The 14,591-nt window shown below is 47.9% G+C and overlaps 1 protein-coding gene across 8 annotated transcripts in view; it reads left to right on the top strand.

Annotated features, from left to right (window-relative positions):
• ATG13 (autophagy related 13) overlaps positions 1-12,736 on the top strand; it is a 42,695-nt gene extending 29,959 nt beyond the window's left edge. For 3 of the 8 annotated variants that reach the window (XM_014555997.2, XM_006180878.3, XM_032488560.1), the window contains 9 exons: positions 584-677; positions 3,468-3,566; positions 4,320-4,430; positions 4,827-4,963; positions 6,983-7,097; positions 7,665-7,742; positions 7,911-8,027; positions 8,579-8,707; positions 10,508-12,736. In XM_014555997.2, the coding sequence (XP_014411483.2) occupies positions 584-677; positions 3,468-3,566; positions 4,320-4,430; positions 4,827-4,963; positions 6,983-7,097; positions 7,665-7,742; positions 7,911-8,027; positions 8,579-8,707; positions 10,508-10,585 (958 nt within the window). In that variant the 3' untranslated portion in view covers positions 10,586-12,736. The remainder of the gene's footprint in view (positions 1-583; positions 678-3,467; positions 3,567-4,319; positions 4,431-4,826; positions 4,964-6,982; positions 7,098-7,664; positions 7,743-7,910; positions 8,028-8,578; positions 8,708-10,507) is intronic. The other 5 variants (XM_014556003.2, XM_006180879.3, XM_014555999.2 and 2 more) reach the window with 4 other exon arrangements.
• The last annotated feature ends 1,855 nt before the right edge of the window (positions 12,737-14,591 follow it).

Consider the following 14,591-nt stretch of genomic DNA (forward strand, 5'->3'; position numbering starts at 1 on the left):
ATACTTTGAATCTTGACAGTAGTGATTTGATTTTACTTAAGAGACTTAAGAGTGGCAGTCATTTGTAGAATGTCCTTTGTAAATTAAATGCTTTTCAGGTCACCATTGGCACAGTTCAGTTGTACATCAGAATCAAACATCTCCAGGCCTAGATCCCAGAAAACAGAATTCTCTAGTGATGGAAATAAATATATATCAGGAAAGATACTGCCTTTCTGTGAAGGACTCATAAAGTTGGATAGGTTTTGTCTTTGAAGTCTAGACATTTGTTTCACTACGTTCTCTACTGCTGATAATTTTTTGGCCCCAGTACTAGCCAGGCTTAAGAAAATACTCTGGAATGATATTTCAGGTAAAATGTTTGGGTTTTTTTTAAAAAAAAAAAAAGCCACTGTCAACCTCTATATGCTGCCTTCTGGAAATGTTTGAAATTATCAAGGACTCAACATGCCTCTCTTGCCATTAGGGGCTCCGCCTGAAACAATTCTTGCCACAGCTTGCATCCTTATCTAACCTCTCTTTGTATCTTTTCTGAAGTTAACTGTCATCAGTCAGTTCATAATTTCTTTTCCACTCACTATAGAACCACCAGTGAGGACACTGGAGTAACATATCCTTCTGTGGAAGATTCTCAAGAAGTGTGTACCACCTCTTTTTCCACCTCCCCTCCATCCCAGGTAGGGGGAAGCAGGTTCTGGGGTGGCGGTAGTTATTTGGTACACATATGGGTCTTATGAAATGATGTCAAAATTTAGATACAATCTCTTTTGGTGGTGGTGATGGTGATTATTTCAAGGGGATTATTTTGAGGGATGAGGAATGCCTTCTTACCCAGCAGGTAACATTCCAAGAATTCTTTCTTTCTTTCTATCTTTTGGGGTGGAGAGAGAGAAAAAGAAGGATTTATTACTTCCAGCAAATAAGGAGAACACTGGGTATATTTCCCAGAGCAGTGTCTCTGTAGCCATTCTTAACCTAAAAGATTTACTTACCTTCCTGGGGACATCTTAGAATTCCCTAGAAAATTGGTCATGGAAAATTCCTAGAAAATCAAAAATGCATTCTGGTACCAGAGAGGTACTCTTAACTTATACCTGCTCATTTGGTAGCTACTTCTTTCATGAAATGATATATATGGTTTCTAATAATAGAAGGAGCATAAAAGGAGCTCATGATTATTTAGCATAAAATTTTGCCAGTAGGACACCAGCAGTGCAGTTTTACTTAATAGTTAACACGGATATCTGCCTATCTGCATTCTCTCTCTGAATATTTTTAACCATTAACTTTTCCACTTGAGTCCATCTGCAGTGTCCAATCCAGTTTCAATAAAACACAAGCTCCAAACAATGTGAAGTGCCTGTGTGGCCTTGTTGTATGAGGAACATCATACTGAGACTGCTTCAGATAAAGCATCATTTTTGCCAGCTGTCTTTCAGGGCACGTTCCTTCCCTTTCACCCCAAGTCATTCATCTTCTACCCACTGCCTGCCCATCATCTCTGTTATTTCACTCCTCTTTGCTTTCACATTGGATAGTTTCTTGTAGACTTAAGTCAGTTCTACTTTCTTTAATCGAGCACTGGATTATCCCTTTTCATCATCTTATTTGGGAGACCCAACAACTTAATTAGCTCTCCATACATTTTTATTCTCTATGTTTTTTAAATAAAGAAAAAATTAAAATTTATTCCATCCTGGGTTGTTGGATACTGAATTAAAAGCATAGTTCTAATTTGTTTTAAAAGCAGAAGTTAGGCACAAAAGCTAACTTTTATATGAAGGACTTTACAAAATCCACACATCACTGAGTTCTGTTGTCCCAGTTTAGAGTTGAAGAGATTCTTACTGTAAAATTGCCTAGACAGTTTGGTCTCGGGATGTGAGAATTGTTAGTCCCATCCCCCCATTAATATATGTAGGCATGGCTGTCGCCATTGAACTGGGGGCGGGTAGCTTCTGGTACACTTGTTGACAGACAGCAATCTTGACCAAAAAACAAAGGGGGCGATACATTTTCTTACTAGCGCACATTAGTGAGTAAAGTTTTTAGATAATCAAAATGTGAATGTCATTTAATGTTCATTAAACAGTTTTATTTTGTTTTACAATTGATAAATTCATACACAATAAATAAACTTGGGAGGTATGAGGGATGGTGAGGCCGGGCCTTAACAAATCAATTTGTCTCTTTCTTTGATACACTGGAGGTTTGACCCAACCCGCAGAATAAAGGGAAGTTAAGTAGTTTCTGTACCTGATGTTTGCAAAAAATGTTTGTTTACCTGTGTAAGGAGAGCCTATATTTTTCATGGTATCAGTTACCCTTGGTGTCTTGTCACGATCTCTCCAAGTTGCGCATCAATACTGAGCAGCCTGTGGGTGAACCCTGTCACTCACTACTGCTGGAGCACCTCTAATCAAGGCTGGTACAGTTTGGTGCAGAAATACTCATTTTAAATCTTGATGGTAGAACACAGAAAAATCATTTGCCACCTGTAAATACTGAAATAGTTTCTTCTTTGGTTTAACCTAGGAAATTGCATAATTGTTCAACAACTTCTATTTGAGCTTTTGCTAGAATCCAGTAAATACATGTTGATGGACTGTTTGTTTTGCCAACAAAATAAGGGATCATTGTGTCATTTGGGCTCAGAGTTGAGTCAGGAAATAGTTGTGACCTTGAACCTGCTACTGGGACTTAAGGTCCTACCTCCAATTCTAAGCACTAATTAGTTAATTGGCGAGACTTAAAGATGGAACAGCAAGACCCAAAACAATCATCATGCCCATAATTAGCTTTGAATTCACAAGTCTTGAAAATGCCCCATCAAGTTCTCCTACACCAGCAGGGACTATAGCAGCGTGCACGCGCACACCCCAGTACCTACACCTGTATATGCACACTCATCCTCCCTGGGAGGATGGAGGAAAGTTTGCAGCTGGGTACCTGAGCATTTTAAAGTTCCAGCCAACCAATGTCAACTGTTTCAATTTGTCCCCGCAGATTCTGGGTCCCCAGAAAAAGGTTTTCAGTCTAGCATCTTAACTTCAGTGTCTTCATTCCTGCTCCTCACACCCTGCGTTGGTTCTTAGGTGTTTCCTGTTGGAGACTGTTCTCTAACATCCTCCCACCCTCTTTTGACTAAAGACAGACTAATACTTGGTTCAGGTTTCCCTGTTCACCAAGTTATAGCAGCGTGACTCAGCTTTGTCTTCCACCTGCTCATCAGGGAGACAGGCAGGCGGCAGAGTACCGGGGATAAACATCTCTTCTTCACATCCTTCCAAGCGGTCCTTGTGGGAAAGCAGCTGGGCAGCTTTCTCCCTGTTTCCCTCCTAATGTCCATTTTATACTTTTAAGCCCCTATTGCTGCTGCCCCTTCCGGAGTTTTTTCACTTCTTTCTCAAGTCCCTGTTCTTTTTTCTTCTCTTGTTTCTCCTGTGTCTGTGTGTATCTGTGCACAGTGTGTGTTTACTGTCACAAAGGCACATTTTCAGACCCCTCCTCCTGTGGTGACGGACACCCTGAGGGTCCCCATGGCAGGACTGGCCTTTTCCCATCAAGTGAGTTCATTCTGGGAAGAAGGGGATGTAATCAGATGACATCTTTTTATTTAAAAACTGTAAATAAAGTACAAGGTACAGCTATTTAAATATCCCCAAGTGTTCTGTGGGTTATTTTGAGGCGTGGTAATTGATTTTTAACAGGATACAGCCATAGCACAGCAGCCCAAAATAGGATTTGTCATTTGCCCCTCCTCCTGGCATTGATGTGAAAAATACATGGAGTTGTTTATATCTTATTTCCAAATAAACCGTTCAAGAGTGGTATTCTTTATTTTTTAATATAAATAGTTACCCTCCCAAACCCAGTGGTGATAGAGGGTATGATTAGGAAAAAGCTTTCTGTTTCAAAGAGGCCTCATGCTCAAAGGAGAAAATAGAATGACCTGGGAAAAATCTTATGACTTTGGCTCCAAATTCTGCCCAGGCTTGGGCTTCATGGATCTGCTGAGCTGGAAACCGAAACAGTTAGCTGAGCCCCTGGGAAAAGGGGGAGCAAGGAACTCATTTGAAGCCTTAGGAAGGCACAGTGCTGGGAATCTTAATCCCACTGCAGTCCAGTCTTGTTTTCTTATTTACAAAGTAACGGCCTGGCCAGTCTTTGGCCCTTACATCAGGCCCCTCACACTGTGAGGATGTGGGTTGGGGTCCATTCCTTACCTCTCTACTGATCTTGATCACTAGCCATACTCTAGGATTGCCTATTTTTCCCTCCTCCTTTCCTCTGCCCCTCTCTGTTTTTCTCTTGCTTAGCTCTCAAGCTCTCGCCTTTCCTATCAGCCTGCTGCCCTGGGCGTTGGATCAGCTGACCTGGCTTATCCAGTAGTGTTTGCTGCTGGCTTAAATGCCACACACCCTCACCAGGTATCTTTAAAGATGGGGAGGACACTGGGGGTTCCTGTGCTGCCTCCCTTTCCCGGATGCAGTTGAGGGGCCTCTTGAGACATCAGTATTATTCTAAGTGTTACGAAGCAAAGCTCTGCTGTAACTTTGAAAAACTAAGGTGACTCTGAGAGGAGGAGGCCTCTTAGAAGAGCTTCCCGAGTGTTTTCTCCCTCTCTTTTCCCTCTCTAGTGCTTACCTTGCATGTCTCCCATTAACTGAGTCCCAGAGGATAAAGATTTCCAAGGTTTCCTGCCCACTTGGTGGCAGCATTGGTGATGGAAAAGCTGGAGAGCGGATACCTTTATGCTAGGCTGTGTTTCCTCTTCTACCTGGTACTGCCATGATTCATGGTGTTTTTTTCATTTCTCTACAAAGCTAATGGTTCCGGGGAAGGAAGGTGGGGTACCCCTTGCTCCCAACCAGCCTGCCCACGGTACCCAAGCTGACCAGGAGAGGGTGGCAACCTGCACCCCTTCTGATGGCGCCCACTGTGCTGCCACGCCTTCCAGCAGGTGAGTTCACATCTTGGCTCTGCCACTGTTCAGACCAGCCAGGGGGCCTGTCCTCCCTGACACGTGCTTATTTAGTATCAGTAAAGAGTAGCTTTCAGCATTGGCTCAGGCTTGGCATTGGCGTGGTAAATGTGGAATCCTTAAAATGCCCGATGAAAATCTTACATTGCAGCTGGTACATGAAGATGCTGGCTCTGGGCACTGCTACCAACAACAAACAGCAAGGGCTTGCTTGGCTCTTTATCCTCTCATCCGGTGAAGGTGTTTTTCAGATGTTTGTCCCTTACCCCAAGTTTACTTCCCTTGGCGGCATCCTCAGTGTTTCCCGAAACCAGAACAAAGGTGTTGTTAACTGTAAGCCTGACGTCCAAGGTCACAGTGTATCTGTGGTGGAGGTTAGGATTGATTTTTCTTTTTCTACTATGTTTATAATTCTTTAGAAACAACTATTCTTTAGAAACAACTATTTTTCATTAAAATTAAAAAAAAAACTTTTGTCTTTTATGTTTACAGAAGTGATATAGTCTGGAAAATTCTAATTTTGAAGACATTATGTAGAAAATGAAAGTTCCCATAATCCCACCCTGCAAAAATCACCATTGTTACTTCCTTTTAAAAGAGGGTCTCAGAAGGACTAAGTAATTTGCCTAAGAGAGCAATTAGCTCACAAAACGGCCGGGCACAAGCCCAGCTCCTCAGACTGCAAAGCCCCTGCTGGCTCTTTCCATTACACTTGGAGTTCTGTGGGAAGCTGCGGCTGCCCTGCCCTGCTCTGCCCTCCCTTACATGGAGGGCCCCAGAGGTAATGACGTTGATTGCCCCACCACATCCTAAGTGAACTTTCAGATAATAGAAATTCCTGGGGTTTTTTCCATTCCCACAGCGGAGTGGTGGGAGGGGGATTGTTTGGGAAGATATTTTTGTGCCATCCATCAGGAAAAGTAATTACTTTCATTCCTGGCTCCCCAAACTTCCATCCTCTTGTCCCTCCCCCATTACATAATCAAAGGAGGCTCCTTTTAGCCATTTTACACTCTGGTGTTCTGAGCCTTGAATCCTGGGTCATGAACAGGAGTAGCTAAAGAGAAGACCCTGTGTCAGGGTAGGTCGTCAGAGCTCAGGCCTTTCCTTAGTGCTGGTCCTCCCTGCTGGCTGGAGTCCAGAGGCCACTTGGACGGCACAGTTCTTCCCCATCTTGAGCCCCTGCTTTTGGACTTTCCCATCCTCTGCTGCTTGCAGGGCTGTGACTACTAGTCTGGCAGCCACAGTAAGGGCCCTTGTTTCTGCTGCTTAGAGCCCCCCATCATCCAGGACTCAGTATTAGTCTGCACGGAGGGAATGAGAGCAGCCAAATCGAATGTGGTGTTGAAAGACCTTGCTGAACAGAGGGATGACTGGGGGGAAGATGGGGGAGGAAATGTGGTATGGAGCACAGAGGACCTCAACCCAGACAAACTGTCATGGGTGGAGAATGCTCTGGCTATCTAAGGAGTCAAATTTTGGACTCTGGACTTGGAATAATGGCAACATCCTTTGTGAGGTAAGGCTTAAATTTAATATTGTACTGTAAGCTATGCAGTCTTACAGTATCTTTAGATAACAAAACAAAAAGAAGACAGGGAAAAGCTACAATCTTGAGTCTGGCTATGTATGTAATAGATTAATATAAAATTACAGTTATTTATAAGAGCTGCTTCCCTATATGTTTGCACAGTGACTGATGCTTATCATTGGTATTAAAAATTAATTTTATGCAGTCTTCACACAATTGTAACACTAAGTTTTATTCACATATGTGTAATTTTTGGTTGTTTCCAGGAAATGCAGTCCTCTCCTCTCAACTCAAATAGGAGGGTGACAGTGGCAGCAGCCAGCCTGCATTTTGCCATTCCCCATGAGGTGGGCGGGTGAGGGGCAACCCCTGCCCTAGGCTGCAGCCCCGCAAGATAGATTTCTGGGGAATGAAGTAAGTTCTGCTGTGGTTTGAGAATGAGTACCAACATTACCTTTCTTCTCAAGCGAGGATACTGAAACTGTATCAAACAGCAGTGAGGGACGAGCCTCCCCCCATGACGTCTTGGAGACCATCTTTGTCCGGAAAGTGGGGGCTTTTGTCAACAAACCCATCAACCAGGTGATTTTTCTGCCCCTGCCACCTGTGAGAATATCTGAGCCCTTAGAGTAAGGCCTTAACCTGGGATAGTGGAACCACTGAAATCACATGCAGAGTTGTTTGTGTATGTGTGGGTACATGCACAAGTGCGTGAATTTATTTGAAGAGGGTTAATAACCTGTGACATCCCTCCAGAAGAAATTAAGAACTACTGCTCTGTGATCACATAGTTGAGGGAGACTATGCCATTTAGTGCAGACACATTGCACTGAAGTGTCATTGCCTCAGCTTAACTTGACCTAGGAGGTTCCACCTCACTTCTGCCAGTGAAGAACAGTTGTTACTGAACTACTGTTAGTCAAGCTTCCAAAGCTGAGTCCCAAGGTCCTAGGGAGCCTTCACCCCTGTTGATGCTGTGGGCATGTGGTGGGAGGCAGAGGAGATTGTTGGGGGTGGGGTCTGCAACAAGACAGGAGCCTGGGTGTGCGAACTTGCTGGACCTCCAGGCTTCTGGTGGCCTCTAATGAAGCACACAGGCTGGGGTGGGGGTGGTGAAGGGGACTGATACTTTCTCCCCTGTCTCATCAGGTGACCCTGACCAGTTTGGACATACCTTTTGCCATGTTTGCTCCTAAGAATTTGGAGCTGGAGGATGCCGATCCCATGGTGAGTCCCTGGTGGACTAAAGTGGACTTTGCAGTGAGGTAGTGCCAGAGTCGTCGTCCTTCCTGGGCGAGTCAGTATTCCTCCACAGACCATTAGCCATGCCCCTTGGCTCATGGATTTGCAGCCAGTGCACAGAGCCACCCCTACCTCTGGCTTATTCTGAAACAGGTGAATCCTCCAGATTCCCCAGAGACTACATCTCCTCTCCAGGGCAGCCTGCTATCTGATGGCTCCAGTGGGGGCAGCAGTGGCAACACCCAGGACGACTTTGTTATGATCGACTTCGTAAGTTGCTATCACCTTCCTTGACCTTTGCTGCTTCCAGGGAGATTAACCTGGAAGCATCCATTGCACTGGAACAGGACTTCTTCCTTCACAGGGTCAAATGGGCCAATATAGACAGAGGGAATGGGGCAGCGGGTGCTGGCTGTGCATTTTAAGTGGGGAACCTGCCCTCATACCCTGCTTGGGGAGACATTTGGAGGCCCATGAGCAGTAAGGCATTTTATGTCATGTCTTTGGTTGAAATTCAACTTGAAATGGGATTTTCCAGTGGTATCCGCACAGGTCCTATTTGTGAATGGATAGCCTTTGTGTCTGAAAGGAGTGTGAAGGAAAGGGACCTAAACCCACCCAGGGTAGAGAGGAGTCATCACCAGGATTAATTCAGCTGCCCAGAAGGGAAAGGTGTAAAGATTCCTCTCTCCAAGATAAACCTAGAGGAACCTTTTCTTTGATAACTACCGGAAGGAAAGAGGGTTGTTAATAGCTTACGCCCTCAGATTTTTCTCTGTGGTCCAAGGCAAGCTAAACTTGAATCTGTCTTGTTTTTTAAGAAACCAGCTTTTTCTAAAGATGACATTCTTCCGATGGACTTGGGGACCTTCTATCGTGAATTTCAGAACCCGCCTCAGCTGAGCAGCCTCTCCATAGATATTGGGGCACAGTCCATGGCTGAGGACTTGGTATGGAAACCCCTTCCCCACACACCTCATCCTCTGACCTCCCTTCCCCCTTTGATTGTCATTCCTGCCCTAGAGGCCTGTAAATTTCTTCCTGTTCCTTACCACCCTACCATCGCCCATCTTCCCTGTTACAGGACACTTTTAGACCATGGTCTTCCTGTGATCGCACTTGAGATTTGCGTCGTGTCTGGCAGTCATTATCTTGAATTTGCTTGCGCTCACTTCCTCATTTCCTCTGCACTCTCGCGGCATTTCTCACACACTCCTGTTTGGTGCCCGATGTTTCCTACTTGCTGATGCTGCAGAGCCAGGCTGCTCCAACAGCTCTTGCCATCAGCTGTTAAGCTTGCCAGGCTGACGCCATGGTACAGGCCAGAAGAAGTGGAAGGCCCAGCGTGTTGGTGTTTTTGCCCTTGCCTCAGAGAGCTCGTTCTCTGCTGCTTGTGTTAAACCAGATGTCCTGATACTGACTGTAATTGCCACATCCCTGTTTAGGGCATTTCCTGTTTCCTGCCTCTGAAGGGCAGAGGAGTGCCCTGCACAGCCGCACAGTCAGATGTAAGGGTCTCTCTGCCTGAGGTGGGAACATCACCTCCTATATTGAAATCAGAGGAATGGCTCTAGGAATAGAAATCTAGGAATAGCTGCCTTGATTTGCTTTGGACAGAGAAGCATGCTCAGTAATGATCACAATGCAGTAATAATGTCATTATTAGTAGTAAGATTTTTTGAGGCTTTCTCGGTGCCAAACATTTTTCTCATGAATCTTCATGAGGTAGGTTTTCTTATTATCCCAGTTTACAGATGAGAAAACTGACACTGAGAACAAATAACTTGCTGGTGGTTACACCGAGCTGGCATAACAAAACTTTTGATTCCAGACATTCCCGCTTCTGATTTTAGGCTTTTAAACACTGATTCCCTGGCCTCTTGTTTGAAATGTGCTTGGAAGGAACTGGAGTCCAAAGGCTCTCGACGTGATGCTGCCGCCAGTACTGGCCCATTGCCCCGGTCTCCCAAACCTGCCCAGGCATCTGGTGTGTCTGGGTCACTTTGTAAGTCCTGTGGTAGGAGAGTGTCCCACCTCTGCCAGGTACCTAGTGCCCATCAGGATGTCTTCTGCGATGGTTGAACTCTTCAGAGGTGCGGATTCATCCATCAGTGGAGACACACCACCTGATTAGGGCCAAATTTTAATTAACAGTTGATACCTGAGGGCAGTTAAACTTAACTCCTTGTGGTTCTGTTGTCTTCTCTTTTTCATTCTCTCTCAACCCCTTCTAACCCACCCCCTCCTCAGCTGGTGCGAAGACGCAGCAGATTCCTCGGCCTCACCACAGACCCGCTGAGTCACAATCTCTTGGGAGTGTGACTGGGACGGCCTTGTTCGTGTGCCCCCAGGGGATTCTGATGCCTGCCCCACACAGGCTATGAAGAAATCATTTGTAAACTTTCTGAATTTGTAGGGGTCTAAACCTACTGTTGTATTCTAGTGTCCGTCTAATCTGTGCCAGAGATATTTCAATGTTGAATTTCTCTGTGTCATCCTCTTGTTGGCCTGGTCCTTTTCTGTCTCATTGTGTGTGTGGCCTGCTTGGATTCCCTAGGCTGTTCTGTTCACCTCCCCAGCCCCCACTGTCGCCTGCTGGACAGACGCCCACTGGCTGGTGCCTGCTCGGCGCTCGGCTCTCCGGCCCAGTGCTGCCGAGCCAGGCTCTGCCGCACTCTGTTCAGCCCAGGTGACGGCTGACTTCAAGGCCCTGCCTGAATAAGCAGCTTTTCTTTCCCCTCCCGGTACAGGACTCACTACCAGAGAAGCTGGCTGTGCACGAGAAGAATGTCCGAGAATTTGATGCCTTTGTAGAAACTCTGCAGTAAAAGTTGGTGTCCTCGAGTACCAGCAGCCTCCCCTTTTTGTGGTCCCAGGAGACAGAGCCTTCCACTCATCAGCTGCTCCCATCCCTCATCCTGCTCCAAGCCAGGTGGGAGGGAGGCTGGTTTCTCCCACAGGGAGACTCATGGCAGCAGTGAAAGCCAGCGATAACATTTAAGAGGACTCACCCTTTGGCCTCCTTCAACGGGGGGGCCCTCTGCTTACACCGCCTTGGGCAACTGCTTCACGAAGGCTGTCAATCTGCTCCTCCTGCTGGCCCCCTGCCCCGGGTTTGCCCTGCAGCTGGCCCCTCACCATCAGCCATTTGACATTCCAGCTGGTAGCCCAGGGACTGGTGTGGAGGCAGAAAGAGGAAGGAGACAGTGCCAGGGGGAGGGAGGAAGGAAGGGCCCCTTTAGGTCTTTTTTTCTTCTTTAGTTCTGGTATCTTCTTCCTCTCTCTGTCTGCCCCATGCCTGTATTTTTGGCAACATGGCAGGCCTCCTGCCCAAGATGATGGGAACTCTAAAGTCAGCTGTTCCCACCCTTAAAGGCTGTGCCAGCCCATCCGAGCAGCCCTGGTGGCTGCCTGTGCTCAGCTACATAGAAACAGAATCCTGAGTCTCTAGGATTCTGTCATTAGAGTCACAGCAAAGGTTCTTCTCTATCCTCTCCTCCCTCCCCCTGTTGCTGCTCCTTGGTTATAGAACATGGTAAATATTTATTACTTTCAGAGAAATCAGATATTTTATAGAGAAAGTATGTTTGAGGTTAGATGTTTTCACTTGGGGAAGGTGGAGGGCCTCTTCCTGGGGCAGCACCTCCTCCCATGGAGGTTCCTCAGATTCGGGGTTGCTGCTCTGAGGATCTTCCTTCCCGTGTATATATATAAGGTGGGATCCAAGAATGGGGCTGGCTGAGGGCAACAGAACCTCCTAGAATCGCTGCATTTGAACTGACAACGGGCTCTACCTTGGACACGTCCATATTCCTGACGAGAGCCTGGAATCTCTCTCCCAAGTGACTGATGCTGTTCTGGCAGCCCAGGAAGTCTTGGGTGTGAAATGTGATGACTCCTCAGAGTTGTGCCACGTGCCGTGCTCAAGGGGCAATGTGTGTGTCCCGCTGTGGCCCCGGGGAAGGCCAGACAGGCCCCTCTTGGGACACTTGTTCCTGTTTCTCAGAGCTGGGTAATGGGCCTTTCCTCCTGCCTGGGCCTGGCCACCACCTTTCTTTAACCCCCCCTGAGGTTTACTGATTGGATTGGTTTCTTGTTGAGAAACCACAGCTGGGCATACAATTGACTTAACCCTTCAGGAATTGTTACTTGCAAGTCAAGGGCCTAGCCTCACCCACTGACCATCTGTTCCTCGCAGCCTAACTGGTAGTCGCAGCCAAGGAAAACAAGGCCCACCCCACTCCTCCCGGCCCACCTGGGGTCTTCACTGGCAGCAGCTGTTCTGCAGCAGAGCAGGTGGCCCTCAGTTGCTTGTTAGTAAATGCATATGACATTGTCCCCACCTGTGAGGCTGATCTCTGAGGGCTGGGGTCAGCTGTGATGCTGTCTCAGTCGGGCTGAGCCCTACCTCTGCACATTCTGCTGCCGCAAAGAAGTGTTCCCAGGGGTGGTGTCCAACTGACCCTCCTGTCTTTGGGCCAGAGCACACCATGGCCTGCTAAACCAATCCAGGTTTACCCCCAAGGCCCCAGCACTGAAGGTCCTGGTAAGTTACTGATTACCCCCACCCCTACCTCACCCCAATATCTCAGCCACTGCCCTCCTTCCAAGGCCAAATGTGAAGAGGCCTGTTAGCCATTTTCCTCTTTGATTCCTTATTGTTGGCCTCTGCAGGCAGCAGCCTTTCTTCAGGACCCCATCAGTGAGAGGCCAGGGAGGCTGAGCCCTGACTTTTGAGCTGAGCCTGGGAGGAGCAGAACAACTGTCAAGGCCGGCCCTTGCCCCTCAGCCCTGTACAATGAAAGGTATGAGCCCTAGACTGACCCCCGCAGCACCCCCGGGGTAGGGCTGGGACCATCACCTGTCTCCAGGTGGGAGAGCCCCTCCCCCTCCTCCAGCCTACTTTATTTGGAAATATGGAGCTATACTTTACAATGTATTCAAGAGATTTTCAATAAATTTTTTTTTTCTGTACTTTACAACCTCCTGTCCTACAAGTCTAAAAACCTAGCTCACTTCTATAGGCCCGGGTCACCTGACAGGCTCCACGGAGGGAGGAGCGGTGCCACGTGAGGTGCAGGCTGCAGAGCCAGGCAGGCTGTTTGGAGTTGGGGGCTGGGCCACTTCCAGCTGTGCCACCTTGGGCTGGTCAGGGAACCTCTTAGAGCCTCATTTTCCTTGGCTGTAATGTCCCCATTTCAGAAGTTGTTTGTGACTATTCAGTGAGATAATGTGCATGAAGTAGGCATGCATGTCAAGTGTGTCCATAGTGAAACCTTCATACCGTTAGGCCAGTATCTTCAGCTCCCCATCCTCCCTTCATGGCACGCTTACCACTCGCCCTAGGCAGCAGCGTTTGGCTCAGAGGGAAAGACAGCTGGCAGGTCTCTGCCATGTTTCCAGCAGAGGCCAGGCAGGTGGTGGGGGCTCCCCAAACTGCCTGGGATGTTTGCTGATCTGCTGTGAGAGGTCATGGCTGTGCAAACCAGACAGAAGGGAAGGAACGGGGTGAAGTAGCAGGAAGTCCAGGGCTGTGCAGGTTTGTCTGGCTGACCTGGTCTGACAGCTCGAGCCAGGCACTGGGAGGGCCTCTCAGAAGCCAGGGAAAGTAGAAGAGCCCTGCGGGGATGAGTCCTGCCTGGCCCCCAGGGGCTCACAAGGCAGGTGTCTCAGACCTGGCAAAGCCAGCTCCTCCCTCCTGGTAGTTTGCCCGTGGTGGGCAGTGTGGGGAGGGAGTGGAAGGTGGAGCCCATGCCCCAGAGGCAGAGGTGGTTCTAGAGGCCAGAGACTAACAGAGCTGGTAAGTGCTGTCTTGGTTGCCTAGAACACCCTGCAGGCTGAGACCAAGCCCGAGGACAGGGGAGAGTTGGTGAGAAAATTCTAAACTCGGCCCAAATCTGGGGCTGAAAAGAATGGGCCCGCCCACTGCTGCCACTATGAGCCCTGGGAGCCCTTGCTGTTAGTGAACTGCATGTGACATGGACCATGATACCGGACTATGCAGCCAGTCAGGGTGGTCACCCAACCCCTGGGTCAGAAATGGTGGAAAGACTGTCCTTGGAGTCCTCACCTTCAGTTGGGGTCTCCCAAAAGCCAAGTTTTCAGTTGCCCTGTGTCTGATGGTAGTGTCCTACCCCTTTAAGCTGTCTCCCTACACTCTGCCCCTGGAGACCCATGTTGCCAAGGCCGGGGTAAACTGGCTTTTGAGTCACTCAGCAGAGGCCCTGCCAGGAGCCCAGCCCAAGTAAACAGCTCTCCATCTCCCACTGCCCTGTCTCGTCATTTCCCTGGGTCACTGCCTCTCTGTTGTAAAGTCACCCAGCTTAGAGCTGAGCAGAGCCAGGGAGACGGGCTGCCTGCGCCTTCTGTTCAAGCTACCTGGACGAAGGTCCTAGCTGTGCAGGGGACTGGTTTCATGGAGCTCAGTGCCTGTTTTTATAAATATTTTAACACCAGCTTGATCCTGCAGCTTTGGCCTGGCTTCTCCAGCCCAAACAAGCAATGAGGAGAAAAAGACAGGCCTGACTGAGGCCACCATTGCCTCCTGATTGCCAAGCAGCAGAAAAGCAATAAACAGCTGGAACTTGACCACTGTACCTAGTGAAGTTCTGACCTGCCCGTCCCACGACAAACTTTTTTTTTAAGTGGGGCAAAATACAAATACATTTTACAATCTTAACCTTTAAAACAAAGCAAAATCTGCTTAACAGAGGAAAGGAAGACTGGATCTTTCATAGCCTCCATCTGACTAGGTGGCAGGTGGAAACAGTCAAGGTTCAGGCTGAGGGGAGGGTGGGGAGGAGCAGGATGGTTAGGAAATGAGGGTGCCAACCC

The sequence above is a fragment of the Camelus ferus genome, chromosome 10 (genome assembly GCF_009834535.1).
Source record: "Camelus ferus isolate YT-003-E chromosome 10, BCGSAC_Cfer_1.0, whole genome shotgun sequence".
Taxonomy (NCBI): domain Eukaryota; kingdom Metazoa; phylum Chordata; class Mammalia; order Artiodactyla; family Camelidae; genus Camelus; species Camelus ferus.